Source organism: Oryzias latipes, chromosome 23 (assembly GCF_002234675.1).
Source record: "Oryzias latipes chromosome 23, ASM223467v1".
NCBI lineage: Eukaryota > Metazoa > Chordata > Actinopteri > Beloniformes > Adrianichthyidae > Oryzias > Oryzias latipes.
Genome location: NC_019881.2, coordinates 23,552,612 through 23,571,657, shown reverse-complemented (window position 1 = coordinate 23,571,657; position 19,046 = coordinate 23,552,612). Strand labels below are relative to the sequence as shown.

Below are 19,046 nucleotides of genomic sequence, written 5' to 3'. Positions count from 1 at the left end.
CCTCAGCGTGGTGGTCCGGTTCTTCTCCCGAAACCATCCGGTCCGGTTCCGGTCAGATTTTTGGATGGTCTGTAAACTGGTAACGGGTGGAACTGAAATGTAGATAAAACCCGGGAAACGGAAAAATCCGATCAAATCTTCAGAAATGTATTTGACGGACAAACATCTTCAAAGCAGAAGGCAGAACCCAGAGGAACCGTTTAGGTCCACTAGAACCAAACACAAGAACGTTCTCTGATCGACGGGAACAGCGGTTCCTCCTCTAACCAAACTTCCTGCAGACGTTGAGTCCCGTCCCATCATGCATCTGCTCCCATGCTGCTGGACAGACATCTTTCAGCAGTGGAGGCCGTTCTTCCGTCTTTTCCAGCAGCAGGTGAAGCCGCCTGAGGCCTGCGGGGTCTGAGATTCATCTTCACATCAGAGTTCAGCTGCAACTGTTTATTTTGTTCAACACACACATTAAAACGGAGCGAGGCGATCCGGAGATCACGCTGCGAACCGAGTGACACAACGCACGAGAATGGCACCAATGACAAGTTCAACCGACACATCAACGTGAGTTCATGGCGGGGAGTCCGGCGGCGGCAGAGCCGCTGTGGCTCCAGAGCGTGGAGTTTCCCGTTTGGGTTTCGTCACATTTACAGCTGAAGCAACATCTCCACCAGCAGAAAAGTCCTATGTACATTTGATCAGAGAAACCTTTGAGGCAAACAGCCGATCCAAACCGGACCGAAAACAACTTGGAGAACCCAAACAGACCACGGTCAGACTGACACAGGGCGGCGCCAAAACAACCAGGAGTGGTGAAGAGGCCGAAATTCTCCCAAATCTTTGAACATACTTTCAAAAGAAAAGTTTTGCATCTTAGATGCATTTATTTAGAAAAAGCCCAAAGGAGGCAGAAACGTAGCTGCACTTCCACCTCCTTCCAGCAGGGGCAGATTAATGACTGCCTCATTCTAGCTGTAAGCAGCTGATCTGCGCCCAGATGTTTCCTAAACTCTCCGACACGAAACAGATATTTCACAGCAGAGATGTTGGCTCCACGCTCCACCCTGAAGGTGGAAACGTTTCCTGATGGAAGGAGGCGGAGTCTGCAGGACTCACCATCCTCCATCCGCAGACATTTTCTCCAAACCTGCAGGATTTTCAACTCGTGTTCTGAAAAAATCAACGTGAATCTGTGAAATGTAGCACTGATGCTAGAACATGGAAACCTTTCCAATTTACTACTAGAACTATGCTGAAAAACGATCTACCTGGGAGCCTCAGGTGAGGAAAAGACTCGATTGGTTGAATAGTTACGCCGAGTTTGCTCCCGCTAGCGTCACGCAACTCGTTTTCATTTCAACAGATGAAATGTATTTGTCAGAAATGGGTTTCTCAAAATAAATCTGTTCCGTCACACGTTTGTAGCGATCCAGATTTGTTCCTGCAGAACGTTAGATTTGGAGAGAACGTCTTTGCTAGCATAGGCTAGTGTTAGCATGAGTTTTGGATTCACTAATGGTCTGGACGGATCGGAGTGATGTCGGGCTATCGGGGCCTCTGGGACGGCTCGGTCCGGTTCTGACGTTGGTGGGGGGAGGTGGAGGTTTTTGGGTCTACCGTCAGACCCAGAGAGTTCTCTGTGGAGCTGAAGCTCCGCCCCCCACCAATGGGCAGCGTGATGGTTTGTTGGGCTTGGTCTACATTCGAATCACTGATCTTCTGACGTTGCCCTGAATGCATCGCACGGTAACCGACGGCAGCAGGAGGTGTTGGGTTCTCCTCTTCCGTTTTAGCCGGCAGACATTCACCCCGTGGATGTTGAGAACCTTCCGTGGATCCATCAGCAGGTTGTGGTGGGTTCTAGCTCTGCCTGCTAGAACCTTGGTGGTGGAGAACGTCCTGATGGTTGGATGCAGACGTGGTTTGGAGTTGAGGTTCTGCAGCGTCCCGGCCCCTTCCAGCACTCTGCGTCTTCCGTCCCAGCATGCTCAGTGGCGGTGAGTCCTGAGAGTGAACATGAATCCAGCTGCGTCTGTCCTGGTGACTCCGCCCCTTGTCTGAACGAGGGTGGCTACTGTGCAAACATGACCACGGCGGCGTGGATCGGTCCTGTCCCTGGGGGGGATGGTGGGGGGACGTGGGGGGCAGTCAGTGAAGGCTCCTTAAGGCAAAGCTCCACGTCACGCCTGGACGTCAGTGCGTGTGGAGTTCTGGACGGTGGATTTTTCTCACAGGTGGATGCTGACGGCGAGGCGGCACAGACGTGTCCACAACCTGCAAGACAGCCAGAGCTCAGAACTGGACTGGTTCCCTATAGTGAGTCCCGTGCCCCCCCCCATGTGTGTCAGGCTCCTATAATCCAGTCCCGATGATCGGACTCTAATGACTGTTTTGGACAATAAGGTGAATTTAAAATCCTCAGTGAGTCTTATGGAGAATTTCTGGTTCTGTTTACGGAACCGGGACCGGTTTTCTGTGGAACACGGTGCTGAAAAAATCTGTCTAAATGTTTTAGAACGACTTTTCTAAAACTGAGAAGCTGCACTTGATAGATTGTTGAAGCATTATGGGTAATGTAGTCAGAAGTTTTGTAGTTAGTGCGTTTTAACATAGTGACTGCATATGGGAACTGGACCGAGTGACTCCTCCCCCCTGGCGTTCCAAACAGGAAGTACCAACAGACGTCTATAGGGAAATAAACAGCTGTTACTCCGTCGTTCTATTGGTCAGGAGAACCGTTCTGGATCTGAGACCTTTAACATCTTGATAATCCTCATTTTTTCTGTAGTTTAAGTTATAAACTGACCAATCAGATCCCTCAGTTGAAGTAGGCGGAGCCTGCTGGCCAATTTTCAAAACATTTGACAGATTACATGTAGCCCATTTCAAGTGGTAGGGGTGTGGCTTTCCATCAAGCTCACTCCTGATTGGCCAGAGTGGTTGCCATAGAAACGTCGACTCAGACGCACTCGGACCAATCACTACTTACTGACGTCTGACTCCCACATGAAGACCTTATTTGGTCAGACCCGGAATAAACCATTTTCAACGGAGGACGTCACTCTGGCTCAGTCCAGTTCTCAGATACAGTCAATAGTTTTATTTTCTGAGGTGTTGCTGATTATAGAGGAGAACAATGTTCACACGACAAACTTCAACCCCTTTGATCAATCACCTGCCTCTCGGCCCTCCAAGCATTCTGGGTAGTGTAGTCATGTTGTGTTATGTGACTGTTTGTTTACTTCTTTGCTCTAAAAATTGCTTCCATCTGAATATTTTGGCTGATGTGAACAGACTCCTAGTACCATCTAGTGAGGGAAGAGATGAGGATCTGATTCTACGTGGTTAGATAACTGTCAAAAAGAATCGCATGCATACAGACAGTTATGCACAAAACAATCTATATGAACACAACATTTGATTTTAGGTTTAACGTGTCTGTTTTTAATTTCAGTGTGACTTTTCTGTGATTTACGCAGAAATATCTCCTAATAGATTAGTCAAAACTATCTCAGGTTTCTCACCAAACATCCATTCAACAAAGAGCGCACGCTAAAGATGGACCGTCAGCCGATTGTGTTGTTGCCTGGCCACAACAAAACACAGCCAGAAATCGCTGTTATTATTATTATTATTATCTGTTTTTTTCCCAACAGAGCTACAGTAACAAGATCATCTCCCGCTGAGCGTTCCTTTCTATTCTAGGTTAGTCAGAGCCTCCATGTTTCAGGACTGGACGTCCACGCCTGGGACGTTTTTCTGACAAGAGACGGTCGTACTGAAAACAGACGTGTGTAACGTAAAACTTCTTATCTAAGCCGTACGGTTTGACTGTAGCTGGAGTCTGATTGGTTCTGGCTGTGTTGGTGTGAGGTGAATTAGGGGGGCGGGTCCGACCCAAAGGCCCGTCCTGGTGTTGGCGGTCGGTTGGGTTGGAGACCATCTGCAGATCCACATCCACGTGACACCTGAGGCTACGGCACACAAGCCGACACCCCCTTCTGTGACTGACAGAAGGGGCTTCTGGGCGTGGCCTTGCTCTGGTTTATTGACATCATCATGACCACATGACCAAGATCCTGGAAAACGGTCACATGACCACACCTTTCTGACCTCTGAACAGCCAGGTAAGCTTCTCTGAGGCCCTGAAGGGTCAGGTAGCTCAGGTTTTAGATCAAGTTTGGACCAAGCAGGCACCGGTAGCTCCTGTGATGGAAGCGGGTGGGAGGGCGGGTGGGCACTCACGTCTACAGACGGCGCTCTATGTCTTGCTGGCGTTCTCGTAGATGACGTCCGAGGTGATGGACTGCTGCTTCTTCTTCTGCCACATGAGCAGGACGCACTGATGGATGAAGACGTACTGCTCCTGAACACAACACAGCGGCAGTGAGGCCCCGGGCTCCGCTACGGAAGCCCAGAGAGGACACACAGTAACAGCAGTGGCTGTGGGTCAGTGGTTTGCCGGGAATCGGCTCTGACCTCCGTCTGGACCATGGACAGCCGGTGGGACCTCATCTCAGACACCATCCCCAGGATGTCCACGAACTCGTGCTCCCTCATGTGCTGCATGAGGCGGTCCAGAGCGATGAAGGTCCCGGTGCGGCCCACCCCGGCGCTGAAACACAAACATGGGGGTTCTGCTCAAAGGTTCTGTCACGATCGTGAAATGTTTCGGATGAAATTCTTTCAGTCGCTCTGGGATGATTTCATTTTAAAGCTGGAAGAGTTATTTTTTTAAAACATTCAAGCATTCCCAAGCTCTTTCCAAAATAAAAGCATTTTAGCAAAATAAAAGCAGAGCTAAACAGAGATGAACTGAATCCGCTTGTTTGTGAAGCGTCAGGTCACGAACGGCGCCAAAGAAAACCCTCAGATTCTGATGGATTCAGTACGACCCTTAAAATCTGGTTCTGGTGAACGTCTGTCACCCCCCCCCCCCCTGACCTGCAGTGGACGATGATGGGGTCTTTGGTCCGGTTGGCCTGCTGCCGGACGATGTGGACAAACTGCAGGATGCTCTCGATGGCGTTGACGGTGGGAACGCCGTGATCCGGCCACGATGTGTAGTTCAGATGCAGGACGTCCTGCGTCTCGTCCGCCTGGGGGGAGGGGAGGGGGGGGGGGGGGGGTCAGAGGGGGTTCGGCCTCCTGCCGCGCTGCAGACCCGCAGGTGAACGGACTCACGTATTCCAGCCTGAACTTGCGGGTGATCCACTCCTGGGACTCGCTCTGGGACAGCATCTCCACGCTGATCTCGCCGTACATCACTGGCTCGTCCGTGAAGGGCCAGTAGTGATCGCACTTCACCTGCAGGACAGCGTGACGTTAGCATCCCCGTCTGAGCACCGGCTGGTCTTCATCTCCGTGTCTGAAGGTCATCGGTGCGAGCGCTCACCCGCCGCCGCTCGTTGCACTGAGTCAGCATGACGATGATGGGCGCTTTCTGCTGCAGAACCATCTTCCAGAAGTCGACGCGCGTCTCGGGCAGCGGCCCCTGGGTGGCGATGTACTCCCTGGAGTGTTTGTAGCCCTGAAGACCAAACGGCAGCTTCACTGAGAAGAACTTTGATCCAAGATCCTCAAAAAGTTCAAGCAGGTGTCAACAGCTCCACCTGGTGGAGAGCTAAGGGTCTGTGTGAGGGGCGGAGCTTTAGGGACTCACGGGGATGTAGTTGGCATTGATGTAGTCTGCACCTTCATCGTTGTGCAACGAGATCAGCTTCACCCGACTGAAGTCGTCTGGAAAAGAGGAGGTGATCAGACTCCCGACGAAAGAGAGCAGCAGCTCCTCCTCCAGAGGAGAACTCACAGGGCAGGATGTTGGTGTATCTGTTCTTGGGCCTGTTGACCGGGAGGTCCGCGGCGTCGTGGCTCAGGTCCAGACCGACGCTCTTCAGCTCCTGCAAACATCCACAGACTGAGGAATGCCGACTCAGCAGCACGTCCCAACATCCGAACATGCTGGTCGCTGAACCAGCTCATTGGATGACATCAGACATCATCTGTGATGTCATCGTGAAAGTGACAGAAAACTTTAGATTCTGCTTCTGATCTTGGAGCCCGTTAAAGGTGACCTTTGTGGGAGGAGCATCGTGTTCACTGAAACTGTCCAATCACAGCGGAGAGCTCTTACCTCAAACTGCAGGGAGAACTTGTAGGCGGAGTCTTTGCCCATGTCTTTAAAGTACGCCTCAAAGTCGTCCAACTGCACCGGGCTGGAAGCAGAAGGACAGATGTGACCTTCATGACCTCCAGGTGGAACTGAGAGAACGCCACCGTGTAGATCCTTCTAGGGAGGAGCAATCTCATCCAACACACAACATCTGACACACAACATCCCACCACTGACACCAACATCAGACACACAACATCCCACCTCTGACACACTACATCCAACATCAGTAACACAACATCCCACCACTGACACCAACATCCCACCATTGACACCAACATCAGACACACAACATCCCACCTCTGACACACAACATCCCACCTCTGACACACAACATCAGACACACAACATCCCACCTCTGACACCAACATCCCACCTCTGACACCAACATCCCACCACTGACACCAACATCAGACACACAACATCCCACCACTGACACCAACATCCCACCACTGACACCAACATCAGGCACACAACATCCCACCTCTGAAACCAACATCCCACCACTGACACCAACATCAGACACACAACATCCCACCTCTGACACACTACATCCAACATCAGACACACAACATCCCACCACTGACACCAACATCCCACCACTGACACCAACATCAGACACACAACATCCCACCTCTGACACCAACATCAGACACACAACATCCCACCTCTGACACCAACATCCCACCTCTGACACACTACATCCAACATCAGACACACAACATCCCACCACTGACACCAACATCCCACCACTGACACCAACATCAGACACACAACATCCCACCTCTGACACCAACATCCCACCTCTGACACACTACATCCAAAATCAGAGACACAACATCCCACCTCTGACACCAACATCCCACCACTGACACCAACATCAGTAACACAACATACCACCACTGACACCAACATCAGTAACACAACATCCCACCACTGACACCAACATCAGACACACAACATCCCACCTCTGACACCAACATCCCACCTCTGACACACTACATCCAAAATCAGAGACACAACATCCCACCTCTGAAACCAACATCCCACCACTGACACCAACATCAGACACACAACATCCCACCTCTGACACACTACATCCAACATCAGACACACAACATCCCACCACTGACACCAACATCCCACCACTGACACCAACATCAGACACACAACATCCCACCTCTGACACCAACATCCCACCTCTGACACACTACATCCAACATCAGACACACAACATCCCACCACTGACACCAACATCCCACCACTGACACCAACATCAGACACACAACATCCCCCCTCTGACACCAACATCCCACCTCTGACACACTACATCCAACATCAGACACACAACATCCCACCACTGACACCAACATCCCACCACTGACACCAACATCAGACACACAACATCCCACCTCTGACACCAACATCCCACCTCTGACACACTACATCCAACATCAGACACACAACATCCCACCACTGACACCAACATCCCACCACTGACACCAACATCAGACACACAACATCCCCCCTCTGACACCAACATCCCACCTCTGACACACTACATCCAACATCAGACACACAACATCCCACCACTGACACCAACATCCCACCACTGACACCAACATCAGACACACAACATCCCACCTCTGACACCAACATCCCACCACTGACACCAACATCAGTAACACAACATACCACCACTGACACCAACATCAGTAACACAACATCCCACCACAGACACCAACATCCCACCTCTGACACCAACATCCCACCTCTGACACCAACATCCCACCACTGACACCAACATCAGACACACAACATCCCACCTCTGACACCAACATCCCACCACTGACACCAACATCAGACACACAACATCCCACCTCTGACACCAACATCCCACCTCTGACACACTACATCCAAAATCAGAGACACAACATCCCACCTCTGACACCAACATCCCACCACTGACACCAACATCAGTAACACAACATCCCACCACTGACACCAACATCAGTAACACAACATCCCACCTCTGACACCAACATCCCACCTCTGACACCAACATCAGTAACACAACATCCCACCACTGACACCAACATCAGTAACACAACATCCCACCTCTGACACCAACATCAGTAACACAACATCCCACCACTGACACCAACATCAGTAACACAACATCCCACCACTGACACCAACATCAGTAACACAACATCCCACCACTGACACCAACATCAGTAACACAACATCCCACCTCTGACACCAACATCCCACCACTGACACCAACATCAGTAACACAACATCCCACCTCTGACACCAACATCAGTAACACAACATCCCACCTCTGACACCAACATCAGTAACACAACATCCCACCACTGACACCAACATCAGTAACACAACATCCCACCACTGACACACTACATCCAACATCAGTAACACAACATCCCACCTCTGACACCAACATCAGTAACACAACATCCCACCACTGACACCAACATCAGTAACACAACATCCCACCACTGACACCAACATCAGTAACACAACATCCCACCACTGACACCAACATCAGTAACACAACATCCCACCTCTGACACCAACATCAGTAACACAACATCCCACCTCTGACACACTACATCCAACATCAGTAACACAACATCCCACCTCTGACACCAACATCAGTAACACAACATCCCACCTCTGACACACTACATCCAACATCAGTAACACAACATCCCACCTCTGACACCAACATCAGTAACACAACATCCCACCACTGACACCAACATCAGTAACACAACATCCCACCACTGACACCAACATCAGTAACACAACATCCCACCTCTGACACCAACATCCCACCACTGACACCAACATCAGTAACACAACATCCCACATCTGACACCAACATCAGTAACACAACATCCCACCTCTGACACCAACATCAGTAACACAACATCCCACCACTGACACACTACATCCAACATCAGTAACACAACATCCCACCTCTGACACCAACATCAGTAACACAACATCCCACCACTGACACCAACATCAGTAACACAACATCCCACCACTGACACCAACATCAGTAACACAACATCCCACCACTGACACCAACATCAGTAACACAACATCCCACCTCTGACACCAACATCAGTAACACAACATCCCACCTCTGACACACTACATCCAACATCAGTAACACAACATCCCACCTCTGACACCAACATCAGTAACACAACATCCCACCTCTGACACACTACATCCAACATCAGTAACACAACATCCCACCTCTGACACCAACATCAGTAACACAACATCCCACCACTGACACCAACATCAGTAACACAACATCCCACCACTGACACCAACATCAGTAACACAACATCCCACCTCTGACACCAACATCAGTAACACAACATCCCACCTCTGACACCAACATCAGTAACACAACATCCCACCACTGACACCAACATCAGTAACACAACATCCCACCTCTGACACCAACATCAGTAACACAACATCCCACCTCTGACACCAACATCAGTAACACAACATCCCACCACTGACACCAACATCAGTAACACAACATCCCACCTCTGACACCAACATCAGTAACACAACATCCCACCTCTGACACCAACATCCAACATTCAAAACCTGACCTCCAATTTGTGGACCGAACGGATGAGTTTATTTTAGGTAAATATCATCACTGAACTCCTTGTTGGATGTAGCATCTCCATTTCTAATATGAATAATTTACATTTCTATTTCCCTCTCATGACATGAAAATCATCTCTAGATTAGAACGGAGGAGAACTTCAGCTCCTACAGGAGGAGCAGATCAGTCTGTTGGTGGCTCTGTTACTTTATAATCTGCAGGATTAACAGCCGTCCATCTGAAACTGGGATTAAAGTGCCGTAGGCACGCATGGGGGGGGGGGCACTGTGGCGCAAAGGTAGAGTGGTCGCAGACATGCACACATGCACAACACATACACACACATGCACACCCACGCACACACACACATACACACGCGCGCACACACACAAACACGCACACATGCACACACACAAAGGTTGAGGTTACCTGGTGAGTTTGCGTTTTTTCAAAGCGGTTTTGCTCCTATAAAGGACAAACGAGTCAGATGAAGATGTGCTTCCTTGTTCTTCATCACACTTAGGATCATCGGTGCAGCAATGGCGCCCCCTGCTGTCTGAACTCTTCCCACACTCCTTCATTTAGGTTGAATCTTTCACAATGTGATTTTTTTCTCTTTAATGTGCATAAAACAATATAAACTTTGATGCAGATTCAAAAAATGTAAAATAAACCGAGGATTTAAAAGAAATATTGAAACCAAGAGGGAGGGGCCTCTGCTGCTCACCTTTACCTAAATGTTCAATCAGAAGTCCAACAGCAGAAACTAAAGAGTTCATGGTTCATTAGACAGGTAAAAGGATTATTTTCAGAAACACCTGGAGGTCTGTGGCTCAAAAACATGTCAAGGTTCTGGGTTTCAAACAGGACTGTTCCTCAATCAGATGTGATATAAAAACATTCGTCGTCATTTTCTGTCACCAAGAACCGTTTTCCATGTTTGGAGCCACAGAGCTGCAGAAGAATCAGCAGCAGGGCCGACATGCAGCCTTTGCCACGTTTCTACTCAGAGGACTGGGGGAGGACATGAGGGGGCGCTAGAGCTGCACACACCGACAGCATGCAGACAAACACAGGACGGCTTCATGCTGAAGCTCCTCCCATCAGCCAAGCCGTTCATGAGCTACAGACCAGCCTGGTGTTCGTCTTCTCTAACCAGAGTCCCACAGCAGAGCCTGAGGGGCACCACAAACCCCCATGGGGGTCAGAAGGTCAGCTGTGGACCTTTGGGGGCGAGTACGTGTGACATCATGGTTCACCTTCAGCTCCAACCAAACCAAGTCCATCCAGTCGCCGTTGGAGCCAGACTATGCCAGCAAGCAGTGATTGATCGGTATGTGTCCACGTTTCTATGGCAACCACTCTGGTCAATCAGGAGTGAGCTTGTTAGAAGACCACACCTCTAGCACTTGAGAGCAGGCTACATGTAATCCGTCAAATGTTTGGACGTGGGGGGCATGGGGGCCAGCAGGCTCCACCTACTTTTACCAAAGCATCTGATTGGTCAGTTTATAACTTGAACTACAGAAAAAATAAAATAAAAATGAGGATTATCAAGAACATGAACGGTTCTTCTGACCAATAGAATAACGGAGTACCAGCTGTTTATTTCTCTATAGACGTCTGTAGGATTTTGGGGGGGGACTTCCTGTTTGCAACGGCATGGGGGAGGAGTCACTCAGTCCAGTTCCATGTACAGTCAATGGTCCTAACCTCTCAAGGTGGGGGTCATGGTTTGGTTTGTCAGCTGGACGTGAACATATCTGAGCTGGAAACTCTGAGGAAAACGAGGAACATCCAGCAGCTGCTGAAAATGCTGGAGCCCAGAATGGAGCCCTGAGGAACCCCGCCGGGAACTCTGGACTCTGACCACACCACACTCATCTGTTAGCTCTGCATCAGGGGTGGGGTGGGGGGGTCGTTAGCCCTAGTTTGAGACTTCAACCAACATGCAGGTGGGGTCTTAAGGGACGGGCTTTTGCTTCCACAGGCCCCGCCCCCCATGGTGCAGCGGACGTTTACTTACCACGGATTAATATAAAAAGCCAAAAGATAGTCAGTCCAAAGGCAGGATGGCAGTAGGGTAAGGAAGGCAAAGAGGCTTCTTCGCCTGAAGGGGGCAAATAAACACAAGGCACAAATAAGAACACAGACAGCAGGGGGCGACACCAGGCGGGGGCAGCATTAGTCAAGAGGAACAGAGCTTCAGGTTAGTTCTGAACAGAGTTAATGCGTGGAGAGAGCCGCCGCCGCCGCTGCAGGATAACGGCGGTCTGTCTGCACCCAAAGGCGCCATTGTCTCCCAGAGCCACCACCCCCCCTTCAGTCTGCGACATCACTGCCTTCTCCCAGCCCCACCTAGATGCATCACACACCCCCTTACTGCACCCCCCCTTTAGCCCTGGTCCTGTTCTGACGGACACGTCCAGACAGCGGCGAAGGCTTCAGCTGACTGTGACCATCAGGAAATGAAGCCCGCCCCCTGCGAAAGAAACCACACAGCCACTTTTGCCACTGGGGGGGGGGCAGGCACAGTGCCTGGTCAGCAGGATGAGATGATGGATCTAAAACCTTTTTTCTGTTTTTTTACTTTATTGTTTTCATTTTTGTTGACAGTAAAGTTTGATTGACGTTTAAATATAAAAGACGCTGAACAGACGATTTTGACTTTAGTCCGTCTAAAAACAGCCGTCTATTCTGACTGTTTCCTCTAAAGTCAAAATAACAGTTGAAGTGAGAAGCAGGACGTTTCTCTCTGTAGAACCGCCCACTTTCAGCTAGGGATGGGTATCGTTAAGGTTTTAACGGTACCACTACTCTTATTGATACTGCTTATCGATCCGGTAATTTAACGGTACTCTTATGGGAGGACGAAAAATAAACAAATAAATAAGATATTAAGAACATAAAGTGTTTTATTTCCTCATTATGCAACAGCATTGTTTTTTTTAAGAAAACATTTTCATGTTCCAGTACAGACCTGGAATGCACGTGGATGTGTTAGACCAGGGGTCGCTAAACTGAACCTCTCAAAGATCCGTTTGGATCAGTTTAGCAATGAGATGAAAGAACTGGGAGCCAAAACACTAGATGTGTTAGAAAAAAGGTTTTTGCCGATATATCACAATAGTTCTTTTGGCCATACTTATATTGATTCAAAATGCTGTCAGGATATTTATTTCATTATGTAATTATTTGTATTCTTTATGAGCGTGATGTTTCCTTTGATCTTTTGTCCATTTTCCACAGCCTTGAATAGACTAAACACCAGAGTTAAGAAGATGGAAACAAATTCACTTTGATGCAGACTCCTGTCTATTGATTTATTTTCTTTAAATCCAGTAAACCCAATAGATTATATTAATTTCATGGATGACAACTACGTTTTATTAGGAAGCAGCTGTTAGTTTGTTGCGGGGCTGGAATCATAAGCGGTGAGTCTAAGCCCCGCCCCCGCCTCTCTCCCGCATCACACGGTCATTGTAGCAGCAAGGTGACGGATAGTGGGGGCGCCCTGACGCAAATTTAATTCATTTTACGCTGAAATGGGTGGTCTTAGTCTAAGGGATAAAAGGAATTTCTCCTTTTATCTCCTACGAGATCGCCACTGACTCTGCCGGCGTTCACACCTGCAGACACGCCCCCCTCCGTGTGACTATGCTGCTCCCTTCCTTCTACCTGCTCAGTACTACCTGCGATGTTAAAGGCACCACGACACTCTGGGAACATGATAGATATTTTACAAAAACTCAGAGCTGCAGCATTTTGGACCGTTAAGCTCTTTCCGCCATCGTATAGCTCTGGTAGCGTTCCTGAGCGCGCGCCGCATACTGTCTGAGCAACAGCCCCGCCCCCCGTGCACACAAGTAGACAGACAGACCTGTCCTCTTCAGCCAGAATAGCGAAATTAATATAATCATTAATTAAAGGAAAATTGACTGACTTGTAGAGTTAAATATAGCAGATAACGTTTATATCTTGTGGGACACAAAAAAAGCGACCTCTCCGGTACCGATAGCAGAACCGGTGAGGTCAGATCTTAACGATACTGCGGTCTTGAAGAAAGTGGCCCCGGGGCTCATTCAATACCGGGGCGCGGTACCCATCCCTACTTTCAGCGCTGGGGGGTCTCTCTGTTAGTCCAGACCCCCACCTAACTGATCATTCTTCCTCAGTCAGTCAGAGAACGTCTGCGCTGCTGCAGCATGTGCAGATGTCTGCACACGCAGCTGCAGCAGCGCCACCCAGGGCCTCACCCCCACTTAAAGGCGTGGGGGGGGGGGGGGGGGGGCAAACGCCACGGCAGGTGGGAGCCAAGGTTCTGCCTTCGCTGACCGTCTTTCAGCCGTTATATTAATCACCAACCTGAGCCCTGGAAGCAGCGAAGCGCTCGTCTTCATCCTCTGTGCTGCTTACAGCGCCACAGGTCACCCTCATCTTCCTCACCAGCTCTGCATCTAACCTGACGGACCGTCCCCCACCCGGACGCCGTTTCTGAGCAACAACAACCAGCGAGGGGGGAGGAGCTGCGTACCAGTTGTAGGGGAGCTTCCCTTCTCTCTCAAAGGAGGGAAAGTTGACGAAGGTCTCGGCGCCGCATTCTCTGAAAAACACAGAAGTGCTGAGGTCAGCGTTTTTCCTGAGCGCTCGTGACGAGAAAAGAGGAAGAACCGAAAGGGTTCCGCCCCAGGAACCCGAAGCTTCAGGGAACAGAACCATCTCAATAGACCCGAGAACGGAAAGGTTTGAGCAAAAAAACGGAAAATTCCACCAAACTGAGACAAACTTTATTTAAAACGTTCAGTCAGTGAAAGCTGAACTGAAGTTCTTTTCACTCTGAATCCAAATCAAACAAATGCTGGAGTTTCTTCACTTAAAGGTTTGGTTTATCGATGAGGTTTAAAAAGACGCCGATTCAACACAACAGGTACGGAGGCCTTTATGGACAAAAGTAAAGAAAAAAGCAAAGCTTGGAGCACAAAGACGTCAAAACTTTGTGCCTTTTGGGCTGCCGTAGAAAAGCTTCAGATCCACATTTCTTTTAGACTCTTTTGTACAAAAGTAGAAACTACAAGACAAAAACTGAGAAAGTAACATTTCCTCCGTGATTTTTGAAGGGAACGGTTAAAGCAGCGGCGCACAGGTGCCTGCACCTGCGCAGACACTCACCTGCTCATCTGCAGGTGCTTCTTGCGCAGAACGAGGAGGAAGAGGAGCAGCAGGCTGACGAGCAGCACGCTCAGGACGGCCAGCGCCGAGATGGCGGCCACGCTCGGGTTCATCTCTTTATCTGCAGGTTCACAAACAGACGCATTACAAACACTTCCTGTTCCCACCTTTCAAAATAAAGGCAGGCGCTCACCGACGGTGGTGACGGTCACGTGCGCGGGCCGGCTGGGCGTGCTGTAGCTGAAGCTGGTCACGCTGCAGTTGTAGGTGGATGACGGCATCAGACCGGACACCGTCAGCACGTGGGAGGTGGAGGTGAGGGGCTCATGAGCCTGGGGGGGCAGAGTAAAATACCACTCATTTAAATGACGGGGGGGCATCATGCTGCGCTCAGGGGGAGCAGAAGCGCCGTACCTTCAGCTCTTTGCTGGCTTTGCAGGGTCTGCAGAGGACCTGGTAGTAGTCGACCACGCCCTCCTCGCTCCACAGCAGCGTGGCGGAAGAGTGAGTGGCGTTGACGGCGTACAGGGACCTGGGGGGGGCCGGCTCTGCAGGAAGACAGCAGCGACTCACCAACAAAGTCGGTCTGAGACGGAGGAAGAAGCTGTGGGCGAAGCGCTGAGCTTTAGAGCTGCCACCCCCCCCCAAAAGAAGAGAAAGGCTGGAGACGCCCAGAAGAGGAAGTGGAACCTCTGCAGTTTTGGTTTCTGCAGAAAATGTTCAGGACGTTTGATTCTGCCGCAGACAGAACCAAACGAGCTCAGAAAAACTGCTGACCTCAGCCTTCTAGTGCTGAGTCATCGTCTCCCTGAAGAGAGCGATCCTGCAGACCACAACGCCCTGTTAGCCCCGCCCCCACACGTGTCATTCACCAGTCCAGAACATTCATGCAGGTGGAGGACTGAGGCGGCGGGAAACTGGAGTCCAGCTCCGTTTTGTTCCCGTTTGGATTATTTTAAAGCTAATTCCGTTTAAATCCACAAATACGTCAAATCTTTTGTCAAATTAATTTTTTAAGTAGAATAAGTTTGTATTTCTGTTTGTTTTGCTCTTTCTATCGTCCTCGCTCCTCCAGAGGTCATCAAACAGGGGCAGAGAAAGTGGGCGGAGCTTCATCCTGCTCACCCAGCTTGATGATGTTGGGCGTGGACGTGTTCCTGCTGCGCTCCGTGCACGCCGTCACTGTCAGGTTGTAGATGTCTCCTGGAGGGAGGGGGAGGCTGGCCCGCATTACGCTGCGGGTCACCTGATAGGAAGAAAAGCGGTCAGCGGCACAGAGATCATACACACATCGACTTCAGAAAGTTCTGGATCAACACTGGAACCGTCAGATTTTTTAGATTCATTTCATCTTAAAGTTCTTCTAAGTTCTTCAGGTTTTGTTCTTTTGAGGTTGAATCCACTTAAAAGTTCCCAGAACCACAGAACCAGTCTGGACAGGAGCGGGTCGGGCTCTGTGACCTGCATGGAAACCGAGTTGACCCGAGTCTAAGAACCAACGTTCTCTTTCCTCTCTACTGAGAATAATCACCATGGCAACACCTTCATCATTTCCTGTCAGGACCCAAACCCAACCTGCAGAGCCCCGCCCACCAGCCGACTCACATCCACAGAGTAGCTCCTCTCGGGCCCCTTCCTCCCCACGGCCACCACCTGCCAGTGCAGCATCCGCGAGTGGGACAGGTCGATGAAGAGCTCGCCGTACGTCCAGCGGACGGACAGAACGCCGTGGGCGTAATCCACCGAGGAGATGTGGGGGGCCTCAGGAGCTGGGGGAGAGCACACAAACATTCCAGCGGTACTGAACGCCTCACTGACCCTGACAGACCATTCTGACCCCCCCACGGTAAATATGTAGCAGAGCCCCGCCCCCAAAGGTGCATTTACCTGTGACGAAGCTGACAGTGGAGCTATCGCAACAGCTGAGCGGCGGCTCCCCCCACGTCACCATGGAAACGCGGAAGTTGTAGTACCAGGCGGGCAGCAGGTCGGTGACTCTCTGACGGGAAACAGAGGCGGTGAGGCGGCGGCTGATGACATCACATCGCCGTGCAGCACAGAAGCTTCGTTACCACGGAGGCGATGACGGAGGCGGTGGCGGCGATCTCGTAGTAGGTGGTCCACTCGGACGCCAGAGTGACGGGGTTGAAGAAAAACGTCTGTAGCACGTACTTCCGGAAGGCCACGTGGTACGGCCGCTGCCAGCTCAGGATCACCGCCGTCGGGCTGAGAGGGTACACGGCCAGCTCGCGCACGCCGGTGGGCTCTGTGCGGCAGACCAAAGGAGTCAGAAACCATCGGGCCATGAGGCCATGAGGTCCCGGCGCGATCCTTACCGATGTCGATGATGACGGGCTCTGACGGCGGGCTGATCAGAGGTCCGTTTGTGTGGTACACGACCACGCGGTACTGCGCGCCGGGCGTCAGGCTGCTGATGATGTCACTCGTGGAGTTCTCCTACAGGAAACAGCGAGCGTGATGAGTTATTAGTAAAATCTGAGAAGCAGTGAAACCCAGAGCCGGAGTGGGCGGAGCTACCTCGCTGCAGTAGGTGTTCTCCATCCTCTGGCTCAGGCTGGGCTTCAGGCACGTGGCGGACACCACCGACACCAGGCTGCCGTTGTGCCGCTCTGCGGACGGCGCCCAGGACACGGTGGCGGTGGTGGAGTCCAGCAGCCGGACGCTGACGCCCCGGGGACGCTCGCGCAGCTCCTCCAGCAGCTCTCCATCTGGACCTGGGTGAGACCGGACCAATCAGGACAGAGCAACTCTCCGCCTGAATACGCTGCAGGTGATGGTAAACGTTCCATAGACAGTTCCATCCCACTAATCTGATGCTGGAACTTCAGGAAAATGATTTTTATCCTTTTATTTCTGATGACATCAGGATTCTGTTTAATCTGCATGTTTGTATTTAAGTTCTGGTAAAGTTCTGGTGGACGCCAGAACATGAACATCTGGTGAAGCTGCACGATTCTGGAGACTCACCCAGGTAAAAGGACACACCGGCATCGGTGCCGCTCTCCCGGGCCTCGCAGTCTCCGGATGAGCTCAGCGTGCTGACCCGAGCCCGATACGTTCCCGGTTCAGATAACTCTGTGAAGAACTCGTGAGTGTTCTCGTCCACGATGGCCGTTTCTGTGGAGTTTCCTGAAGAACAGAAGACGAAAATGATCGTCTGACATCTTCAAACAGTTTGTCTTCCAGCTGCCCCCTTTAGGGGGCGCCACAGCCTCCTCTGCCTCCGTCCGACCCCTCATCTGCCTCCGTCCGACCCCTCCTCAACCTCCGTCCGACCCCTCTTCTCCCTCCTCAACCTCCGTCCGACCCCTCCTCTCCTTCCGTCCGACCCCTCCTCTCCCTCCGTCCGACCCCTCCTCTCCCTCCGTCCGACCCCTCCTCTGCCTCCGTCCGACCCCTCCTCTGCCTCCGTCCGACCCCTCCTCTGCCTCCGTCCGACCCCTCCTCTCCCTCCTCAACCTCCGTCCGACCCCTCCTCTCCCTCCTCAACCTCCGTCCGACCCCTCCTCTCCCTCCTCAACCTCCGTCCGACCCCTCCTCTGCCTCCGTCCGACCCCTCCTCTGCCTCCTCAACCTCCGTCCGACCCCTCCTCAACCTCCGTCCGACCCCTCTTCTCCCTCCGTCCGACCCCTCCTCTGCCTCCGTCCGACCCCTCCTCTCCCTCCGTCCGACCCCTCCTCTCCCTCCGTCCGACCCCTCCTCTGCCTACGTCCGACCCCTCCTCTGCCTCCGTCCGACCCCTCCTCTCCCTCCGTCCGACCCCTCCTCTGCCTCCGTCCGACCCCTCCTCTCCCTCCGTCCGACCCCTCCTCTGCCTCCGTCTCTGCTGCTCTCAGTCTGCTACACCTTAAGTCTTTCTCCACCTGCTTGGACACGCCTCCCGTCTGATCGTTTCAGTGTTTTGACAGAAACGTGGAGTAAAGCGGCGCATCTGTTTTACTACAAAAACGGTTTTGTTCTTGGATTTTGTTCAGCGTTCAGACGAACACGTTTTCAAACCCCACACAGGTTTAGACGCTTCC

General features: G+C 51.3%; 1 protein-coding gene across 4 annotated transcripts in view; it reads right to left on the bottom strand.

Annotated features, from left to right (window-relative positions):
• Positions 1 to 426: 426 nt before the first annotated feature.
• ptpro (protein tyrosine phosphatase, receptor type O) overlaps positions 427 to 19,046 on the bottom strand; it is a 31,223-nt gene continuing 12,603 nt past the window's right edge. Inside the window, exons 6-27 of one of the 4 annotated variants that reach the window (XM_023952654.1) lie at positions 17,991 to 18,152; positions 17,541 to 17,737; positions 17,339 to 17,459; positions 17,075 to 17,268; positions 16,890 to 17,001; positions 16,608 to 16,771; positions 16,128 to 16,248; positions 15,417 to 15,550; positions 15,196 to 15,334; positions 15,003 to 15,123; positions 14,368 to 14,436; positions 11,860 to 11,943; positions 10,263 to 10,298; positions 6,128 to 6,209; positions 5,804 to 5,894; positions 5,657 to 5,733; positions 5,390 to 5,524; positions 5,179 to 5,301; positions 4,939 to 5,093; positions 4,474 to 4,609; positions 4,240 to 4,360; positions 427 to 2,268 (exon numbers count right to left, since the gene is read on the bottom strand). In XM_023952654.1, the coding sequence (XP_023808422.1) occupies positions 4,256 to 4,360; positions 4,474 to 4,609; positions 4,939 to 5,093; positions 5,179 to 5,301; positions 5,390 to 5,524; positions 5,657 to 5,733; positions 5,804 to 5,894; positions 6,128 to 6,209; positions 10,263 to 10,298; positions 11,860 to 11,943; positions 14,368 to 14,436; positions 15,003 to 15,123; positions 15,196 to 15,334; positions 15,417 to 15,550; positions 16,128 to 16,248; positions 16,608 to 16,771; positions 16,890 to 17,001; positions 17,075 to 17,268; positions 17,339 to 17,459; positions 17,541 to 17,737; positions 17,991 to 18,152 (2,558 nt within the window). In that variant the 3' untranslated portion in view covers positions 427 to 2,268; positions 4,240 to 4,255. The remainder of the gene's footprint in view (positions 2,269 to 4,239; positions 4,361 to 4,473; positions 4,610 to 4,938; positions 5,094 to 5,178; positions 5,302 to 5,389; positions 5,525 to 5,656; positions 5,734 to 5,803; positions 5,895 to 6,127; positions 6,210 to 10,262; positions 10,299 to 11,859; positions 11,944 to 14,367; positions 14,437 to 15,002; positions 15,124 to 15,195; positions 15,335 to 15,416; positions 15,551 to 16,127; positions 16,249 to 16,607; positions 16,772 to 16,889; positions 17,002 to 17,074; positions 17,269 to 17,338; positions 17,460 to 17,540; positions 17,738 to 17,990; positions 18,153 to 19,046) is intronic. The other 3 variants (XM_023952655.1, XM_023952656.1, XM_023952657.1) reach the window with 3 other exon arrangements.